This window comes from Moschus berezovskii, chromosome 15 (assembly GCF_049115385.1).
Source record: "Moschus berezovskii isolate FMDL1 chromosome 15, NW_MosBer_1.0, whole genome shotgun sequence".
Taxonomy (NCBI): domain Eukaryota; kingdom Metazoa; phylum Chordata; class Mammalia; order Artiodactyla; family Moschidae; genus Moschus; species Moschus berezovskii.
In genome coordinates, this window is record NC_142474.1 from 46,008,495 (window position 1) to 46,027,215 (window position 18,721).

The window sequence follows — 18,721 nt, forward strand, 5'->3', positions numbered from 1 at the left end:
AGCAGCATTAACCACAAGTACCATCGCCATAGCAACTGTTGTCAGGCCAACAGGCCTTTTCAAAGCAATCAAAGAAAATGTAAATCAAGGAAGCTTTCTGGACTCAAAAGTGGAGGAATAGGGCCCCCGGCTCACTCCTGGATTGACTTCATAAGGGAGTACTCATTATGGGTTTAACTCGTAAGAGAGAGCCAACTGGACATTTCTTTAACATTGAAGGAGCGCCCGTGACATAAAGCCTGGGGTCTTGCCAGCTTTCCCCCCATCCTTCATAGGCCATCCTAACAGATGGTAGAGCTGAACACAGAGAAAGGAGCAGTCCTAAGAAGTCAAAGGACAGGGAGGCAAGGAGAAGATCTGTGTCTGGAAGAGCTTACTGACTCCAAGTGCAAAGCACACTAAAAAGAAATGAAATCAGCTCTCTATGGGGCCCCCTGGAGTGAGCAGGGGAGAGGAGGGATGACAAGATGGAGGGGCAGGACACAGGGAGGTCAAGACGGAAAATGAGTATGACACCGAAAAGGTAAAATGCTGTCTCCACATCAAGGATAAAGATAACATTCACTGCAAATTCTGAGAGCTTATTTCTCACATACTTTTCAGATCTCCTTTCACAGCAGATCACAGGTACAATATGGCCTCAGCTGTAATCAAGTCTCAAAATATAAATTCCTTGAAGAGAGTGTGCAGAAAACAGCAAGCATTAGAACTCCAAGGATACCTCATCTCTGGTGAGACGCAGTCACAAGCAGGCAGTGGGTTCACCTAGAAGAATCATGTTCCAAACAAAGAGCAATTTCTGGGCAGTAAAGTTAGAGATGAGTGGAAGTGTTAACAGCCCACCCCGCACCTGGAAACCTCTTATAGACAGCTCTATCTCCTGCCGTCAAGTGACTGGGCTTGATGCACCTGGGGATGCCAGCCAAGATGGGGCTCCAGGCCATTCCTGGACCCCTCCCACCTGCAGCTGCAGACACCAGAGTCCTCCACCATCGACAGGCCGTCTCTCACCACTGCCTTCTCTGCCGTCCCATCTTGATCGCACTGACATCTGGGTTCACAGTACCTCTTGGTTTCAAAATCTTTTCTGTGCCTTTCTTTCCACTTGAAAGGCTCTCATAACATTTCAAAATCTGGGGAAAACCTGTACTCATCACTTACAACCCATGAGACGGGAACATCAGGATGCAGGGTTGTAGAACCCACCCCTCCTTCCTCCTCACCAAGGACACTGTAGGAGAAGCTCACACTCGCGCATCCTGTATGGAGAGCAGAGGTTTAATTTTTAAAAAGAAGCAATTTTAATTCTCAAATCAATGCTGAAGACTTTGGCAGAGTAGACACTCCTGAGCTGTGCCGTTGTCTGTGGATGGATTTGGATAACAGCCTAGCAAAGCCAAGGAAAGAGGAAAATAAGAGGGTGTTCGGGATCTGCTCCTCTACCAGACTCAGCCCCCAGTTTTCCACCCTACCCTCAGGTTTCTCTGAGACAGGTGTCTGTGGGAGGTTCTGATACTTAGTATAACGTCTTCATTAAGTGGTGCTGGAGGAACATCTGGTGCACAGGGCACCCCACCCCCCTCTCAGCAGCATCACCTTGGGTGGGTCCTCCCAGGTGACACCAGAGCACTAGGGGGACAATGGGGACCCTTAGCCAGTCTCAGCTACCCTCCCCCAATCCCATGTCCAGTGTCCTGGATGACAGAAAACAGTCTACAGAGAAAAACAAAACCCAAAAGTAAAATAAACCAGGAACCACTCATCACTGAAATGTTCCCTAAGTCATCGGCGCTGCAGAGACAACATGGGCTCTTCAGCAACAGGTTTGGAAGTCAGGGCTCTGTTCACAAATAAGGCAGCCCCTTTCCCTCTTGGGAAAAGAGCTGTGCATGTTTTCTTTCAGTTCACAGAATAGCACATCGAAGCCTCCAACATTTAAGTGTGCAAGGGCTGGGAAGGGCTGTAAGAGTCTTGAACTCAGGCAAAGAAAGCAGAAGCTCCCAAGAAGAAAATAGTTATGTGACCATAAAGGTCACCTGCCCAATTTCTTAGGGCAATTAGGAATTAATTGACTTTGTTTTTCAGTGAGGCGTACTCCAAATAAACAAAAGTTCTGTCTTCTTCCACTCTTTAATCTATTGAATTGGCAAAACTCCACACTGATATGCAGAGCCAATGCTAGAGAAACAGCAGCTGCTAATGACCTGAGGAGGAGCCTCTTGATAGAAGCAGCATACCCTGACCGTGTGTCCAGAGGCTACAAGTATGGGAACTTACGCCGAGAATCAATCCAGGTACAGAGCACGACTGAGGACACGATGCACCTCCCCAGCACTGCCCCTGAGAGGAGAGGCTAGGATGTAACTGAAATGCCCAGCAAGAGGCAGTTAGCTAAAAAGACTTGGCTACCTCTCATGGTGAAAACAGGAGGCACCGTTAAAACTGAGGTTGAAAAGATGACTTGAAGATATGCAAAAATGTCCATATCACTAGGAAAAATTAGGTTATGAAACAGTGCAGTGTGATCCTATTTGGTAAATTTATATGCATATAAAGAGGGGGTGTACATGCCCTACAGAGGAATGAGGGGGAAGTATGACCCAGAGAACAGACTGACAGTACTTCTGTGCTATGAAGTGAGTGTAGTAAAAGTCGCTCAGTCGTGTCCCCCTCTTTGCAACACCATGGACTGTAGCCTGCCAGGCTCCTATGTCCATGGAATTCTTTAGTCAAGAATACTGGAGTGGGTTGCCATTTCCGGATCTTCCCAACCCAGGGATCGAACCCAGGTGTCCTGCACTGTAGGTGGATTCTTTACCATCTGAGCAACAATGCCAGGTTCCCATGGAGGGGAGAATTAAAAGGTGATTTTTATTTTCTTCTTTGAAAAGATAAGACTGAGTATCATCACTGATTTCAAAAGAAGAGTGTTTGAATAAAATGCTCCCACCATGCACTCAGCAAGGACAAATCTGTCCTCTGTTACATCTGAGCAGCCGCCCTGCAAGCCCCCAGGACATGATTCACTGTGGTACCCACACTAGGAAGCATCCTGTTTAAGCTCATGATGGGAAGACAAGATGGATCTTACCGAGCGGAAGGGACACTTGGGATGGTGGGAAGGCCAGCCTTCAAGATTCCCTAGGACCTTGTGACCTTGTGCAGCCACAGTGGCTAACTAGTGTAACCACAGGACACCACAGAGATGACAGCGTGTGACTTCAAAGGCCAGGGCTCTGAGGAAGCCAGCTGTCATGTTGGGAGGACATCTGAGCAGCCCTGTCCATGTGGCAAAAAAACTGAGGCCTCTGGCTAACAGCCAGCACCAGCCTGCCAACCCCGAGGGCTATGCAGGAGACAGGCCCTGCCGACACAGTGACTGCAACCTAACCAGAGTTCCCTCCCTGGCAAAACCATCCAGCTCCACAGTCCGAATTCCTGACCCACAGAAATGGTGTGAAAAATGTTTATTGTTGTGTCAAGCCGCTGAGTTTGGGGTAGTTCTCTGCACAGCACTAGATAACGAACACAGATGGTCTGGCTCAAAGCATGACCCCCATGATCCAGGCAGGCTTCACTTCGCAGGGGCAGTGGGGCCATCACCCACGTGGCTGCAAGGAGTGTCCCTGGGAACAGGGGTGGGGACTTTTTTCTGCCACCAGTGTCCAGAGCACCGCCAGTGACCTGGAAAGCCAGCCAGCTTCCAACAGCGCTTGGCGAACACTCTAAATGGGACAGTGGAGGAGGGGACACCAACCCCACCCCCCAAGGAGACAGCATCTGAGCTTGTCAACAAAGAGAGCTCTGAATCAATCAAGATCACACATGTGGCCCCAACTGCAGGCCCAGCCCCCAGCAGCACTGATTAGCTTCCACAATGTAACACTCAAAATCGTGCCTGCCACCCAACAACTCCTCATGTGAACTGTTCACTCATCTGGACTTTTTGATTTCTGCTCCAACTTCTTCTACAAGTAAGATTATTTTTAACTCTCAATGTTATGACCATTTTTTAAGTGACTTGGGTTAACTGCCCTCTCTATGTAAATGCTACAAGCACAAGCAGTTTGTAATTTAAACAGCATTTTTTCCACTCCCTGCCCTACTCTTTCGTTTTTTTTTTTTTTTCTTTCTATCATAAACTTTTGGTAAGGATCTCAGGGTTGTCAGTTACTTTAAACACTGCAATGCAAACAACCACTGGAAGTCAAGACAACTCAGGCTTCCAAGTCAATAAAATTATTATTGCTCAGAATAGTGCAACAGTTTCCATGTATATCATCAAATCAGTAAACTGGCAAAAAGAGAAAAAAGAAATCACCAAAGTAGGAAAGAAGTACCTTTGATGTAAATCCATGGAGAAAAAAAGAAATTGAGCAATGCAAATACAGGAAAAAAGCAAACCTGAGAAATTTAATTTGGTGACTTAGGAAGAGAAACTAAAGGGACTTCCCTGGTGGTCCAGTGGCTAAGACTCCAAGCTCCAGTGCAGGGGGCATGGATTCAATTCCTGGTCAGGGATATAGATTCCACATGCTGAAGTTAAGACCTGGTGCTGCCAAATAAATATTAAAAAAAAAAAAAAGAACATAAAGAAAGCGATTCATTTTTTAAAAAAAGAAGAGAAACTAGGCATCTTCTCCCCTTTACTACCAATATTTTTGAAAAAGGGACTCTGTAATGGTTAGTATCAGAATAGAATATAGCAAAATGTTTTCACTGTGAAGTCTAAACAGAAAAATATCTCCACGTAGGGTTTTATTTCATCTTGGATAGATTTTTTTTTTTTTAATGGAGAAAAATGATCAGATAAGTGTTGCCAGGCAGTTTAGCAGGACCCTTGGCTGAAAAACACTCTAGTCCACTCAGTCATCAAAGCCTCCTGTACTGACCTTCCTGGATGCAAGCTGGAAATGCTGCTTCTCCTGCCCTGAGAAGTGAGGCTTCTAAGGGTCAATTTAGACGTGGCCCGGATTTTAAAGAGCTAAAGTTCTGAGACAGAGGAATGATGGCATTTCAGAGGAACTGTACTCTCACCCTCCTCAACTGGGACAGACGTTATTCTACAAAGAGTTAGACTTAGAAACTTGACAAGAAGTTAAGACCTCTAGATCCTTCCCTTTTTATTACATAAGAGTCGGAACCTGCAAAGAATTAAGTTCCTCCCACTCCTTCCCCCAATAACATGTGAAAATGAGTAACAAGCACAAAATAAAATATGACTCACAGACATTTTCTACCACATAGCATTGATTTGTAGCATTCTTCACACCAGAAAAGGTTTGACATTTTACTAACTATAAGGTGCTTGCTGCTGCTGCTAAGTCACTTCAGTCATCTCCGACTCTGTGCAACCCCATAGACGGCAGCCCACCAGGCTCCCCCGTCCCTGGGATTCTCCAGGCAAGAACACTGGAGTGGGTTGCCATTTCCTTCTCCAATGCATGCAAGTGAAAAGTGAAAGTGAAGTTGCTCAGTCATGTCCGACTCTTCACGACCCCATGGACTGCAGCCTACCAGGCTCCTCCATCCATGGGATTTTCCAGGCAAGAGTACTGGAGTGGTGCTTAGGTGAATACAAAAAAAAAAAAAAAAAGTTGATCCATTGACCTCAAATGGTTTAAAACATCACATAAAAACAAAAATCACACTAACATTCGAGAAAACCTCAGAATTCCAATTTAGGACTTGACTATCCTGGACAGGTTAATCTGTGTGGTGGCTATCGTATCGGTTAACATTCACAGGTGATGACAGCACCGCAGACACCAGGTGGCACTCCCTGCAGACACATGACATCTGGTGACTTGTACGCTCTGTCGAGTCGCTCATCAAACAAGCAGCTGCTGAGCACCTTCTACACACCCGGCAAGCATCATGCTTCGTGCCCGCAATAGTGAGAAGCTGCAGACAGGACCCGCTGGTGGCAGAAGACACTCACCTCTTGGCTCAAAAGCAAGAAGCGTCTATACCGAGGAACCCTGAGGATGGGCTGAGCAGCACCTGCCTGTCCTCTCACAACAGGTGTTTTCTGTATGATTGTAATGACACACCCCAGTCAGCCCACATATCAATTAACCAGAAGGACTACAGACTACAGGATTCACCACGACCACTTCTGTTGACAATGTGATGCTTAAATATTAAGTTTAACCAACGGAGCTCCCCCACCAACCCAAAAGTTTTTAAGGACAGGGAAGATTACTCATATGGTCTAAAAGAATAATGAACCTTTAAAAGAATCTTTGTATCCTCAGAGGCTATTTCTGAACCTAAAATTCTTTACAATACAGAGTTACAATATTATTTTACAAACACTGCTATCAAATAGCAATTTAGGAAGCTTATTTTGGCCCAAACAGAAGCAAATCTTTTTTTTTTTTTCAAAGTTAGTATTGGTAAGCTTTTCTATGAACGCCCAAATTCAAAGAACCACAAATGATCACTGATTATTTTAGCTGTAGCACGTGAACCAAGCTCACGCCCAAGTCTGAAGTCAGGACTTTATACAAAGGTACCGAAGTTGCAAAAGCATAACTGGCTCATACACTTCTAAATAGGGTGACTATTTTCTAATTTTGCCGATGTTAAAACAGTGGTAACTTGAAGCCATCCTGCAAGGTGGTCTGACATTGGGAAAGCTCTGGAGTATCCTGCTGACTGTAAGTTGAAAGGTTCATGCCTACTGGTGAAGTTCTTCAAGTTCACGTTTCCTCCAGGCAAACCTCCTCCTCAGCAAAGCCTACTTGGCAACCTTGTTACTCTCGAGGACCAGGTCTGGTAAGGGCCAATGGGCTGCTCTGCTCCCATTGCCCCCTATTTTTTTAATGTAGAAACAAATGCCCTGCAAGTCACCAGAAATTAAATAAGCAAATGTAGTCATGCTAAAATCTTCCTACTAAAACATCTGTTCTAACAACAACCAATTAAAGTGATGACAGAGTCGATAAAAAATAGAACAGATGACCACGCTGGTGCTGTTTTTAATGCTTTGTGCAATGAACAGCTCAGGAGTGAGGGGTTCAGCTTCCTCGGGCCTCAGCCTCTCAGATGCAGTCAAGGCTTTGAGAGGAGCATAACTCGGAGTGCGATCAGCCAAAAACATGATGCTATTCCACACTGATCAAGACAGGCAAAGGCCTTGGGAAATGATGGAAGGGAGGCCATCGACAGGGTAATCTTCGTTCATCACAAGGATCAATTAAAACCTCTCCATGACCCTAGATTCCTTACAACTGCTATGGTTTAAACGTTTTTCATCAAATGTTCTCAATTAAATAGGCCATGAAAGTAAATATGAGAATAACATTTAAACTGCAGAGACCAAGGTCTCAGAATGAAACACTCGAGCAGAAAGGAGCCCCAGCCCAAGGACGTCTGTAAGGGGCAGCCTCCCCGTCCCGCCTCCCTTCCTCCCACCAAGGAAAGAGCGCCCGGGCTCTGCGGCTTCCAGTGTGTCTACGCCGTGCAGATGTCTGGAAGAAGGCTAACAATGGAGAGACAAGGATCTCTGGTCTCCACGTTCGTGAGGCTGTCATCACATCCAGCCCAGACTCTGCAGCGCTGGGCCCCGTCACAAACATCATCGAGAGCACATGGACACCCCCAGGCTCATGGTGGCCGTGAGCAGACAACAGGGAGAATGGGCCACCCGGGCGAGGGGGAGTGTGCTCACACGCTGGCCACTCGTGCTGTTTCATTACAACCGAGATGCTGGGGAACGGGCCCTGGTTACCCGTGAGAAGCAGGAGGCCGAGGAAGGCAGTCAGGTCCCCAGGGCCCAGTCTGTGACAGATGCTGACCATGACCAGGAAAAGGACTGCAGCCAGAGACACCAGAGCTTCTGAGCAAGACCGTCTGGCCTCTGTGAAGCCTGGGCTCAGAGGTCAGAGGGAGCCGCCGGTCTGCAAGGGGCGGCAGCACCATGGACAGACTCTGCGGGGCGCGGCGACCCCACCCACTGACACCTGAGTCCAGAGCTTCCAGCCGAGGGCTCCTTGGAGGTGGTCTCGGGCACAGTCCTCCCCACCACTTCTTGCAGATATAGCGCTAAGCTCCCCCCAAAAGATTTCCCCCTGCCTGGTCCCTACACCACACAGTGGCCCATCTGGGTGTCAGATGGCCTTGGGGATGCAATCATATGCCTACCAAGGGGTCCCCCACTAAGTCTACAATCGAGCAGTCCACGGTGTCCCCTTCCCTGACGGTAGAGAGGCTAGAGCCGAGACATGGGGGGTTGCACGCTGCAGAGACCCCTCTCCTAGGGAGACCCTGGCCACCTCTGAGAGGTTTGTCAGCCAGAAAAAGGGAAACAAACATCCAAGAGCTGCAGCTGCAAAAACGGTCAATTCAATCACAGTAAAGCTGAAAAGAAAATCTTTTGGTGACCTCATATTCAACTATCAAACAGAGAGCCAGAAAATTCCAGGAAAGGGCAAGTGAAAGAAGCTATTTAAGTTTCCTCCTAAAAGAGCAGTGAGTGGCTCAGAAGACCTCGTGGTCCGCATGAAAATGAGAACTCTGCAGCTCGCTCCGCTCAGCAGCTCCAGACCCAGAAGTGCACCCACCCAGAGTCACAGCTCATAACGATCAGGGGAGGGCTCGGCTTCTGCGACACTGACCAGGACAGCCGGAGCAGGGGCTGCCGCCACCAGCTCTCTGCTGGGCCACACACAGGGCAGGCCCTGCGACAGGTAAGGGTCACGGTGACCCAACAACGGGGCCCCTGGCATCCCCCACCTCCAAACAACGCAGAGTGTGGCCGTCACGCTTCGGGGCTGACATGCTCACCCCAAAGTCCTCGAAGAAAAGACAACTGCCTGCTCTTCCTCAGAGCTGTTACGAACTGACCTCACTGTTTACCATTTGTGTATTTAACATGCTGGCATCTCATAAACAGAAACTCAAGAAAATCCGAGACTCGGAACAGCTTGCCAGACAGCGCATACAGTCAGGTAGCATGGAACGCTCCTTGCTACAGCAAGATCCCAAAATGTGCTTTTTACGTTTCAAAACATAATTCAAAAATAGATAATAAAATCTTGTCCTACAGACATCTGTTATCTGAGAAAACGTAAACACATGGACAAACATATGTTGTTCGATTCAACAGGATTACAAGAGCCAAACACAGGCAAGTGTAACATCTTCAAGGAGCTATGTGGAACACAATGCTTCTTGTTTCTTTATGAAACAAGAACTGGCTGGGACTGCCCAGGTGGTCCAGTGGCTAAGACTCTGCACTCCCAACGCAGGGGGCCCAGGCTCGATTCCTGGTCAGGGAATTAGATCCCACATGCTGCAACTAAATATCCCGCATACCACAACGAAGATCGAAGATCCCAAGTGCCACAACTAAGACCTGGTGCAGCCAAATAAATAAATATTAAAAAAAAAAACTGGCAGCCTCAGACTAAAGGTCACATTGTGCAGTATTCTAATAAGCTGCCCTGGGCAGTTTTGCACCTGTGAGGACATCTTACTCAGGACGTGCAAGCAATCCCAGCCTGCCAAGGGTAGGTCAGTGACTGTGCGGGTGCCAGAGATGAGGCGGCAAGGAGACCCCTTCAGAAGCAGAGGCACAGGCAGCCCCTACCTTGTGGGGAAAGGAAAGGGAGCTTGGGTCAAAGGGCACCAGAGCCCCAGGACTACTGGAGGCTTTCTGTGGAAACCTGGCAGAGTCAGACCCCATCGGGCAGGAAAACTGATTCGAAGCAAAGACAACCAGCTGGCGTTACGAACACAGAAGACAGGTCAGTGCAGGGACAAACGATGGATCTCTGTCACAATTATTGAGGATGAGCCGAACACCTGGCAGGGCAAACAGTGATGCCCTTATTCCACGGACAAATGTTTACTAAAGCTCCTACTACGTGCCGGGGAGTCGTTCACCTTAAAGGGGCACCTGTATCCTTTCACGTGCATTCTTTCCAATGACCTAGGAAGGCAACTGCCGCAGGTGAGGGCCACACCCTGCTCACTGAGCCCAGCACATCCCCTCTGCCTGCCCCCCATGGACCTCGCTCTGGGGAGGCCCTCCCGGGCCCCTGGACCACCTTTGAGCATCATAGTTCCCGCTGTGTCTGGGAACACTTGCTGCTGACAAGAAGCCAGTCCTGACTTTCTGGGTACCAGCTGCAGAGAACAAAACGCAGAGGCACAACACCAGCTGGTGGGCAAGGTGACTTCCAGGAAACCAGAGATCTGTTCTTCTTTTCATGGTAAAACTACCCAGATGTCTTGGGAATCCCCACTGCCCTAGGCCTCTTCATGTCCACATCCTCTTGATGAGCGCTCCCTCACACCTACCGCAGGTCAGGAGTTGAGGCCACCACACCCACCTCATCTGGTCAAGGCCAGTGGGATTCATGGGCCTGCTGCTGCTGCCCTGCCCCACCCACGATCCACACCTGCAAACTCAGCACAAAGTTCCTTTCCCTCAGCTCTGGGTTTCATTTATAGGGGCTGGAAACTATCGTGCTTTCTGGCTCATGTAATGAGAAAAATGGGCTTCCCTCGTGTCTCAGCAGTAAAGAATCCACCCTGCAATGCAGGAGACGCAGGAGACCTGGGTTGTATCCCTGGGTCGGGAAGATTCCCTGGAGGAGAGCATAGCAACCCACTCCAGTATTCTTGCTGGAAAAATCCCATGGGCAGAGGAGCATGGTGGGGTCATAGACAGTCGGACACGACTAAAGCGACTGAGCATGCACACAATGAGAAAAATCCTTTGATTAAACATACACATATACACACTCATGCTTATTCATCTTCTCAAGCAAACAAAACTATCTTTTAAAAAAAATTAAGTAGACAAATTGTAATCTCACTGAAATACATCAAACTGTGCTAAGTTCAGTTCAGTTCAGTCACTCAGTCATGTCTGACTCTTTGCGACCCCATGAATCACAGCATGCCAGGTCTCCCTGTCCATCACCAACTCCCGGAGTTCACTCAAACTTATGTCCATCGAGTCGGTGATGCCATCCAGCCATCTCATTCTCTGTCGTTCCCGTCTCCTCCCATCCCCAATCCCTCCCAGCATCAGACTCTTTTCCAGTGAGTCAACTCGTCGCATGAGGTGGCCAAAGTATTGGAGTTTCAGCTTTAGCATCAGTCCTTCCAATGAACACCCAGGATTGATCTCCTTTAGAATGGACTGGTTGGATCTCCTTGCAGTATAAGAGACTCTCAAGAGTCTTCTCCAGCACCACAGTTCAAAAGCATCAATTCTTCGGCGATCAGCTTTCTTCACAGTCCAACTCTCACATCCATACATGACCACGGGAAAAACCATTGCCTTGACTAGACGGACCTTGGTTGGCAAAGTAATGTCTCTGCTTTTTCATATGCTATCTAGGTTGGTCATAACTTTCCTTCCAAAGAGTAAACGTCTTTTAATTTCCTGGCTGCAATCAGCATCTGCAGTGGTTTTGGAGCCCAAAAAAATAAAGTCTGACACTGTTTCCACTGTTTCCCCATCTATTTCCCATGAAGTGATGGGACCAGATGCCATGATCTTCGTTTTCTGAATGTTGAGCTTCAAGCCAATTTTTTCACTATCCTCTTTCACTTTCATCAAGAGGCCTTTGAGCTCCTCTTCACTTTGTGCCATAAGGGTGGTGTCATCTGCATATCTGAGGTTACTGATATTTCTCCCAGCAATCTTGATTCCAGCTTGTGCTTCTTCCAGCCCAGCGTTCCTCATGATGTACTCTGCATATAAATTAAATAAGCAGGGTGACAATATACAACCTTGACGTACTCCTTTTCCTATTTGGAACCAGCCTGTTGCTCCATGTACAGTTCTAACTGTTGCTTCCTGACCTGCATACAGGTTTCTCAAGAGGCAGGTCAGGTGGTCTGGGATTCCCATCTCTTTCAGAATGTTCCACAGTTTATTGTGATCCACACAGTCAAAGGCTTTGGCAGAGTCAATGAAGCAGAAATAGATGCTCTTCTGGAACTCTCTTGCTTTCTCCATGATCCAAGGGATGTTGGCAATTTGATCTCTGGTGCCTCTGCCTTTCCTAAAGCCTGCTTGAACATCTGGAAGTTCACGGTTCACATATTGCTGAAGCCTGGCTTGGAGAATTTTGAGCATGACTTTACTAGCGTGTGAGATGAGTGCAATTGTGCGGTAGTTTGAGCATTCTTTGGCATTCCCTTTCTTTGGGATTGGAATGAAGACTGACCTTTTCTAGTCCTGTGGCCACTGCTGAGTTTTCCAAATTTGCTGGCATATTGAGTGCAGCACTTTCACAGCATCATCTTTCAGGATCTGAAATAGCTCAATTGGAATTCCATCACCTCCACTAGCTTTGTTCATCATGATGCTCTCTAAGGGCCACTTGACTTCACATTCCAAGATGTCTGGCTCCAGGTGAGTGATCACGCCATCGTGATTATCTTCATCGTGAAGATCTTTTTTGTACAGTTCTTCTGTGTATTCTTGCCACCTCTTCTTAATATCTTCTGCTTCTGTTAGGTCCATACCATTTCCGTCCTTTAAATCGAGCCCAGCTTTGCATGAAATGTTCCCTTGATATCTCTAATTTTCTTGAAAAGATCTCTTGTTTTTCCTATTCTGTTGTTTTCCTCTATTTCTTTGCACTGATTGCTGAGGAAGGCATTCTTATCTCTCCTTGCCATTCTTTGGAACTCTGCATTCAGATGCTTATATCTTTCCTTTTCCCCTTTGCTTTTCACTTCTCTTCTTTTCACAGCTATTTGTAAGGCCTCCTCAGACAGCCATTTTGCTTTTTTGCATTTCTTTTCCATGGGGATGGTCTTGGTTCCTGTCTCCTATACAATGTCATGAACCTCCGTCCAGAGTTCATCAGGCACTCTATCTATCACAATGTGGGAAGAAAAGGATACTAGGAGGATGGTAGAGACGAACTAAAATCAGATGTAGGGAAGAAGAGACCAATTTTTCTTACAGAAGAATTCCAAATTATTAGGGTTGCCATACTTAATAAAGTACAGGACACCCAGTTAAATATGAAGTTCAGATATCTATCACAAGGCACATACTGACATCACAAAACTACTCATTGTTTATCTAAAAATCAAAGTCATCTGGGGTGTCCTGCATCCCTACAAAGAATCCATGTAGATGTTTCTGCTCTAGGAGATGGAGTTTACTCTTCCCTGAAGCTCTTCAAGGTGGGCTGTGCTTAGGGGTTCACTTCTAAGAACGGAGTAGGGAAAATCAGTGACCCTGCAGCAGAGAGATCCAGCCAGACATCACCAGCCAGGGGACCACGGCTCATGTCCTGTAGATGTCACACGTCCCCCTACGCGACGAGATACGAAGGGCCCTCCACCCTGTGTGCTCATTTTAAAAGCCCATGCGTGCATGTTAAGTTACTTCAGTCATGTCCAACTCTTTGTGACCCATGGACTATAGCCTGCCAGGCTCCTCTGCCCATGGGATTTTCCAGGCTAGAATACTGGAGTGTGCGTTGGCATTTCCTTCTCCAGGGGGATCTTAGCGACCCAGGGATCCAACACAGGTCTCCTGTGGCTCCTGCATTACAGGTAGATTCACCACTGAGTCACCTGGGAAGCCCCTACAAAGATCATAATTCCGGTCTAATTGCAAGACACATAGTGGGACAAACCCAGGCGTGGGGACGTTCTGCAGGGTACCTCAGGACTGTCAGGTCAGGATCATGGAATTGCTGCTGTTCCCCTTTGTTAAAAATGAGAAGGATGGAGAAACTGTCCCAGACAAGGAAAGGCAATGGGGATCCTGAATGGGATCCTGGGATGGAGAAAGGGGTGAATGGAAACAGGTAGATCCAAACAAAGCCTGGAGTCTGGTCCACAGTCAGGCTCGCATGTCAGTTTCTAGTTCTGACAGATGAGCTATGGAAATGCAGGAGGGTGAACGATGAGACAGGTAGGTAGGAGGTATCCAGGAACTCTCTCCTTGGAGTGAATACTACCCCAAAACAAAAGTTTTACTTAAAAAAATAAAAAATCAGATGTAGCAGAATGGAAGGACCTGCAACATTAACCATGGGATGGTCCTAGCAAACTTGAAAGGACAAACCTGAGGCAGACAGTGGTGGGGCTGGTGTGACCCAACAGCCCTGGAGTCAAGTTTCTGGTCATCGTCTTCTGCCATTGGCTCATGTCCCTTTTTAAAGAAATTCTTGAGACATAGATGTATAGAACAGTCTTTTGGACGCTGTGGGAGAGGGTGAGGGTGGGATGATTTGGGAGAATGGCACTGAAACATGTATATTATCATATGTGAAACGAATCGCCAGTTCAGGTTCAATGCATGACACAGGATGCTCGGGGCTGGTGTACTAGGATGACCCAGAGGGATGGGATGGGGAGGGAGGTGGGAGGGGGGTTCAAGACGGGGAACACATGTACACCCAGGATGGATTCATGTCAATGTATGGCAAAACCAATATAATATTGTAAAGTAATTAGCCTCCAATTAAAATAAATAAATTTTTTAAAAATAAAATAAAATAAATTCTTATTTTAAACAAAACTTTTAAAAATTAAGATTATTGGCACTTCATGAGTCTTGTCAATTTCCTCCCTGTGTTTTGCTGGAGAATTTTGAAGACTTTCTGCCTCGGGCACATCCTTCGAGGTTTGCGGGGACCATCTCAGGATTAATGCTGCGGATCCTATAACTCAGAGAAGCCTCCATGCTGGGCAAGCCCTGGCCTCTTGATGTCTGACTCTCTGCGTGTGTGAGGCTGTGTATCCATCTCATAAGCACATGCACACACATGCACATACATACTGCGATGCATGACTTGAATACACAAAAAGCTGGGCACACCTCCAGAGTCCAGGAAGCTCCCTTTTTCTTTTTTATTGTTATTGGAGAACAGTTGCTTTGCAATGTTATACTGGTTTCCGCTGTCCAGCAGTGAACCAGCTGTATACATACACGTATCCCCTCTGCTTTGGATTCCCGCCCCATTCCCACCGCCACAGAGCAGAGCCCCTGGGCTACAGAGCGGGTCTCACTAGCTAACTACTTCACACACAGTATCGGTAGTGTAGCTGCTATCTCAGCCTCCCTGTCCACCCCTCCCTTCCCCCCGGCGTCCATACCTGTTCTCTGCATCTGTGTCTCTACTCTTGCTTTGCAGATAAGCCCATCCATACTGCTCTCTGGGCTTCCCAGATGGTGCTGGTGGTAAAGAATCCTCCTGACAACACAGGAGACGTGAGAGACACAGTGCGTTTGATCCCTGAGTCGGAACGATCCCCTTGAGAAAGGAATGGCTACCCACTTCATTATTCTTGTCGGAGAATCCCATGGACAGAGGAACCTGGCGGGCTACCATCCATGGGGTCGGACATGACTGAAGTGACTTAGCATGCACATACCATTTTTCTAGATTCCACATACAGGCGTTAATATGTGATATCCATTTTTCTCTTTCTGACTTCAGGTAACTCACTTTTACAGAAAATTCTAGACTTAACACTGCCCTCCCTCCTCTCTGCCACCCACCCACCACCAGCACAGATTTGTACCCAACAGTGAGCCCAGTGTGTAAATACAGTGCACCTTTGTGCACACTCTCCACAGCCTCATTCCGAGAGCACCAGAGCCCCAGGGAAGACCACACTAGAAGCAGTCCACTACCCGGAGGAAGTAGGTTTCCTGGGCACAAGCCTCAGAAGTGAGATCGGGGCTTTTTCGGGTTTGGCCTGGATCGACCTGAGCACGAATGTCCAGAGGAGAAGCAGGCCGGCCCCTCAAACAAAATATGTTCAAAGAATTTCTACCAACTCAGAGATATACATTTTCAAAAATACAACATGAACATATAAATACAAATATGACTGTGGCCGTGTCCAGACTGGAGGAAACCAAAGAGACATGACAGATGAGACCTGGATCTCAGAGAAGACCCCAGCACAGAAAAGTGGGAAAACTAGAGAAATTCACTTTAGGGTTCAAGATTAGTTCATCATATTGTACCCAAGTTAATTCCTTACTTTTGATAACTGTGCTGTGTTCACGTAACATCTGAATACAGGAGAGGCTAGAGAAAGAAACTTATTACCATTGTGGTAACTTCTTTCCAAGTTCTAAGATCACTTCAAAATAAAAAGTCTGAACAGATACATTTTTGCAAGGAACATGTAAGAGACTATAAAAAGAAACCCTATAGATCACATGTATTCTTTTGTAAAGATATTTCAAAGTTATTGAAAAGAGTATGAAAATTCACTTTTATTTCATTTTTAGATTTCAGACTACAAAGTAACCTTTGCAAAGGAAGGCAGCAAAGGTTGAGCCTTACTGTTTGTACCTTGTAAATGCTAAGGTGGATGGGTGGGTGAATGGATAGATGGGTGAATGGATGGACAGACATAAGGACAGGTGGAGGAGGGGTGGCAAAGCAGGTGGGGGAAAGGGACCAGATCTAGACCCTGCACTGCCTCACTGGCTTACCAAGTGCCAGCATCACCACAGCCTTCACAAAAGAGGGGGAAGATCACCATGTAAACCTCACATGCATGCCCACTAAGTCAATTCACTCATGTCCAACTCTTTGCTACCCCATGGAGTATAGCCCACCAGGCTCCTCTCTCAATGGGAGTCTCCAGACAAGAATACTGGAGTGGGTTGCCATGCCCTTCTCCAGGGGATCTTCCCAACCCAGGGACTGAACCCGCGTATCTTAAGTCTCCTGCATTGGCAGGAGAGTTCTTTACCAAAAGCGCCACCTGGGAAGCCCCCATAAACCTTGTGTTAAATACTAACACTGATCTACAGAGAAATAGCAAGAAGTCATTTTCTGAGTCTGCTCCCCTGGCACTGCATCACTGCAGACTTGAGCTGGGCTGGTGGGTTTTCCCTCGAGGGGGCAGTAGGAGAAGCAGCAGGTAGCTGGGCCCAGATACCCATATTCAATCAGAAGACGCTGGCACGAGGGGCTTTAAGATGGTCAGTCCCCACTCTTCACTGGAACATCTGCAAGAGTCTCCAAGTAAGGAGAATGCTTTCTTATGCTGGGAAGTGGATGTACCAGTGTCTCCTGTCTCACTCCTCTTATTTGTCTTAAATAACTCACAGTAAAGTATTTTTAATTGGAAAAGAACAAACAGAAAATGAGCTCAGATCACAGAAGCAATGCTGTTCTGAAATGTTTTTTAAAAAAATAAATATTTTGATTTACTGAATTATATGCACAATCCATTTTGAAAGGAGCATAGTTCAAGGTACTTAGTCAATTACTGTCAAACAATTTTTGGGAAACTTTTCTCCAAAATTGGATCATGAAAACAAGACATCTTCGGGACGCCAGCCCTATTAAGACCTTGTCAAAGGAAAAGCCAATTCTCAGAGGGGTTAACACTGCCCTTCTGACCCAAGCAGGATGACAAAGGGCCAGGGAACTGGGAGGACCAGACCACTGGGTAAAGCCAGAGACATTGTTCCTACCAAGGCAGGACCCCTCCCCCTAGCCCTGGACCTTTATTCCCCATTCCCGGCACATACTGAAAGCAATAAAAATGATTTTGAAATAAAAGCCATAAAAAGAAAGTTAATTTATCAGTAATTTAGCCTCCCTGAGCCAGTGTAGAATCTGAAGCAGCTGTATCAGTTCAGCCATGTGACAAGAAAGTAGTGACCAGACAGTTGTTTTATATCTGTTTAAAGGGAAAGTAGAACCAAAAAAGGGCATGAGTCACAGGCTGGAATCAAGATTGCTCAGAGAAATATCAACAATCTCAGATATGCCGATGATACCACTCGAACGGCAGAAAGCGAAGAGGAACTAAAGAGCTTCTTGATGAGGGTGAAAAACAAGAGTGAAAAAGTTGGCTTAAAACTCGACCTTCAAAAAACTAATATGATGGCATCTCGTCCCGTCACTTCATGGCAAATAGATGGGAAAAAATGGAAGCAGTGGCTAGATTTTATTTTCTTGGAGCTCCAAAATCACTGCCAACAGTGACTGGAACCATGAAATTAAAAGATACTTGCTCCTTGGAAGAAAAGCTATGACCAACCAGACAGCATATTAAAAGGCAGAGACATCAATTTGCTGACAAAGGTCCGTCTAGTCAAAGCCATGGTTCTTCCAGTAGTTGGATGCATTACTGTACAGATGTGAGACTTGGACCATAAAGAAGGCTGAGCATCGAAGAACTGATGCTTTTGAACTGCAGTCCTGGGGAAAACTTTTGAGAGTCCCTTTGAAGGAGATCAAACCAGTCAATCCTAAAGAAAATCAACCCTGAATATTCATTGGAAGGACTGATGCCAAAGCTGAAGCTCCAATATTTTGTCCACCTGATGCAAAGAGTCAACTCATTGGGAAAGACCCTGATGCTGGGAAAGACTGAAGGCAGGAGGAGAAGGGAGCAACAGAGGATGATATGGTTGGATGGCATCACTGACCCAACGGACCTGAGTTTGAGCAAACTCTGTGAGATAGTGAGGGACAAGGAAACCTGGTGTGCTGCAGTCCATGGGGTCACAAAGAGTTGGCCAAGACTTAGTGAGCGAACAACAACAAGAACCAAAAAAGGGGGCGGGGAACAACTGTACCGCTATTCCTATCTAATCTGAGGTGTCGTTGCATACAGGTACACAAAGACATACGGCACGACACGCATTTCATTATTAGAAATTCAGTATAAATAGCAATGGAATACTACTCAGCCATGAAAAAGAATGAAATAATGCCATTTGCAGCAATATGGATAGACCTAG

The 18,721-nt window shown here is 46.7% G+C and overlaps 1 protein-coding gene across 4 annotated transcripts in view; it reads right to left on the reverse strand.

The window, feature by feature from the left end:
• The window catches only part of DTD1 (D-aminoacyl-tRNA deacylase 1), an 86,768-nt gene that overhangs the window by 45,396 nt on the left and 22,651 nt on the right, over positions 1–18,721 (reverse strand). Inside the window, exon 5 of one of the 4 annotated variants that reach the window (XM_088844033.1) lies at positions 4,427–4,555. The exons of the other annotated variants lie outside the window; for them this stretch is intronic. Within the exon in view, the coding sequence (XP_088700159.1) occupies positions 4,469–4,555 (87 nt within the window). The 3' untranslated portion in view covers positions 4,427–4,468. Of the gene's footprint in view, positions 1–4,426; positions 4,556–18,721 lie in introns of those variants that run through there. 4 annotated transcript variants of the gene reach the window in all.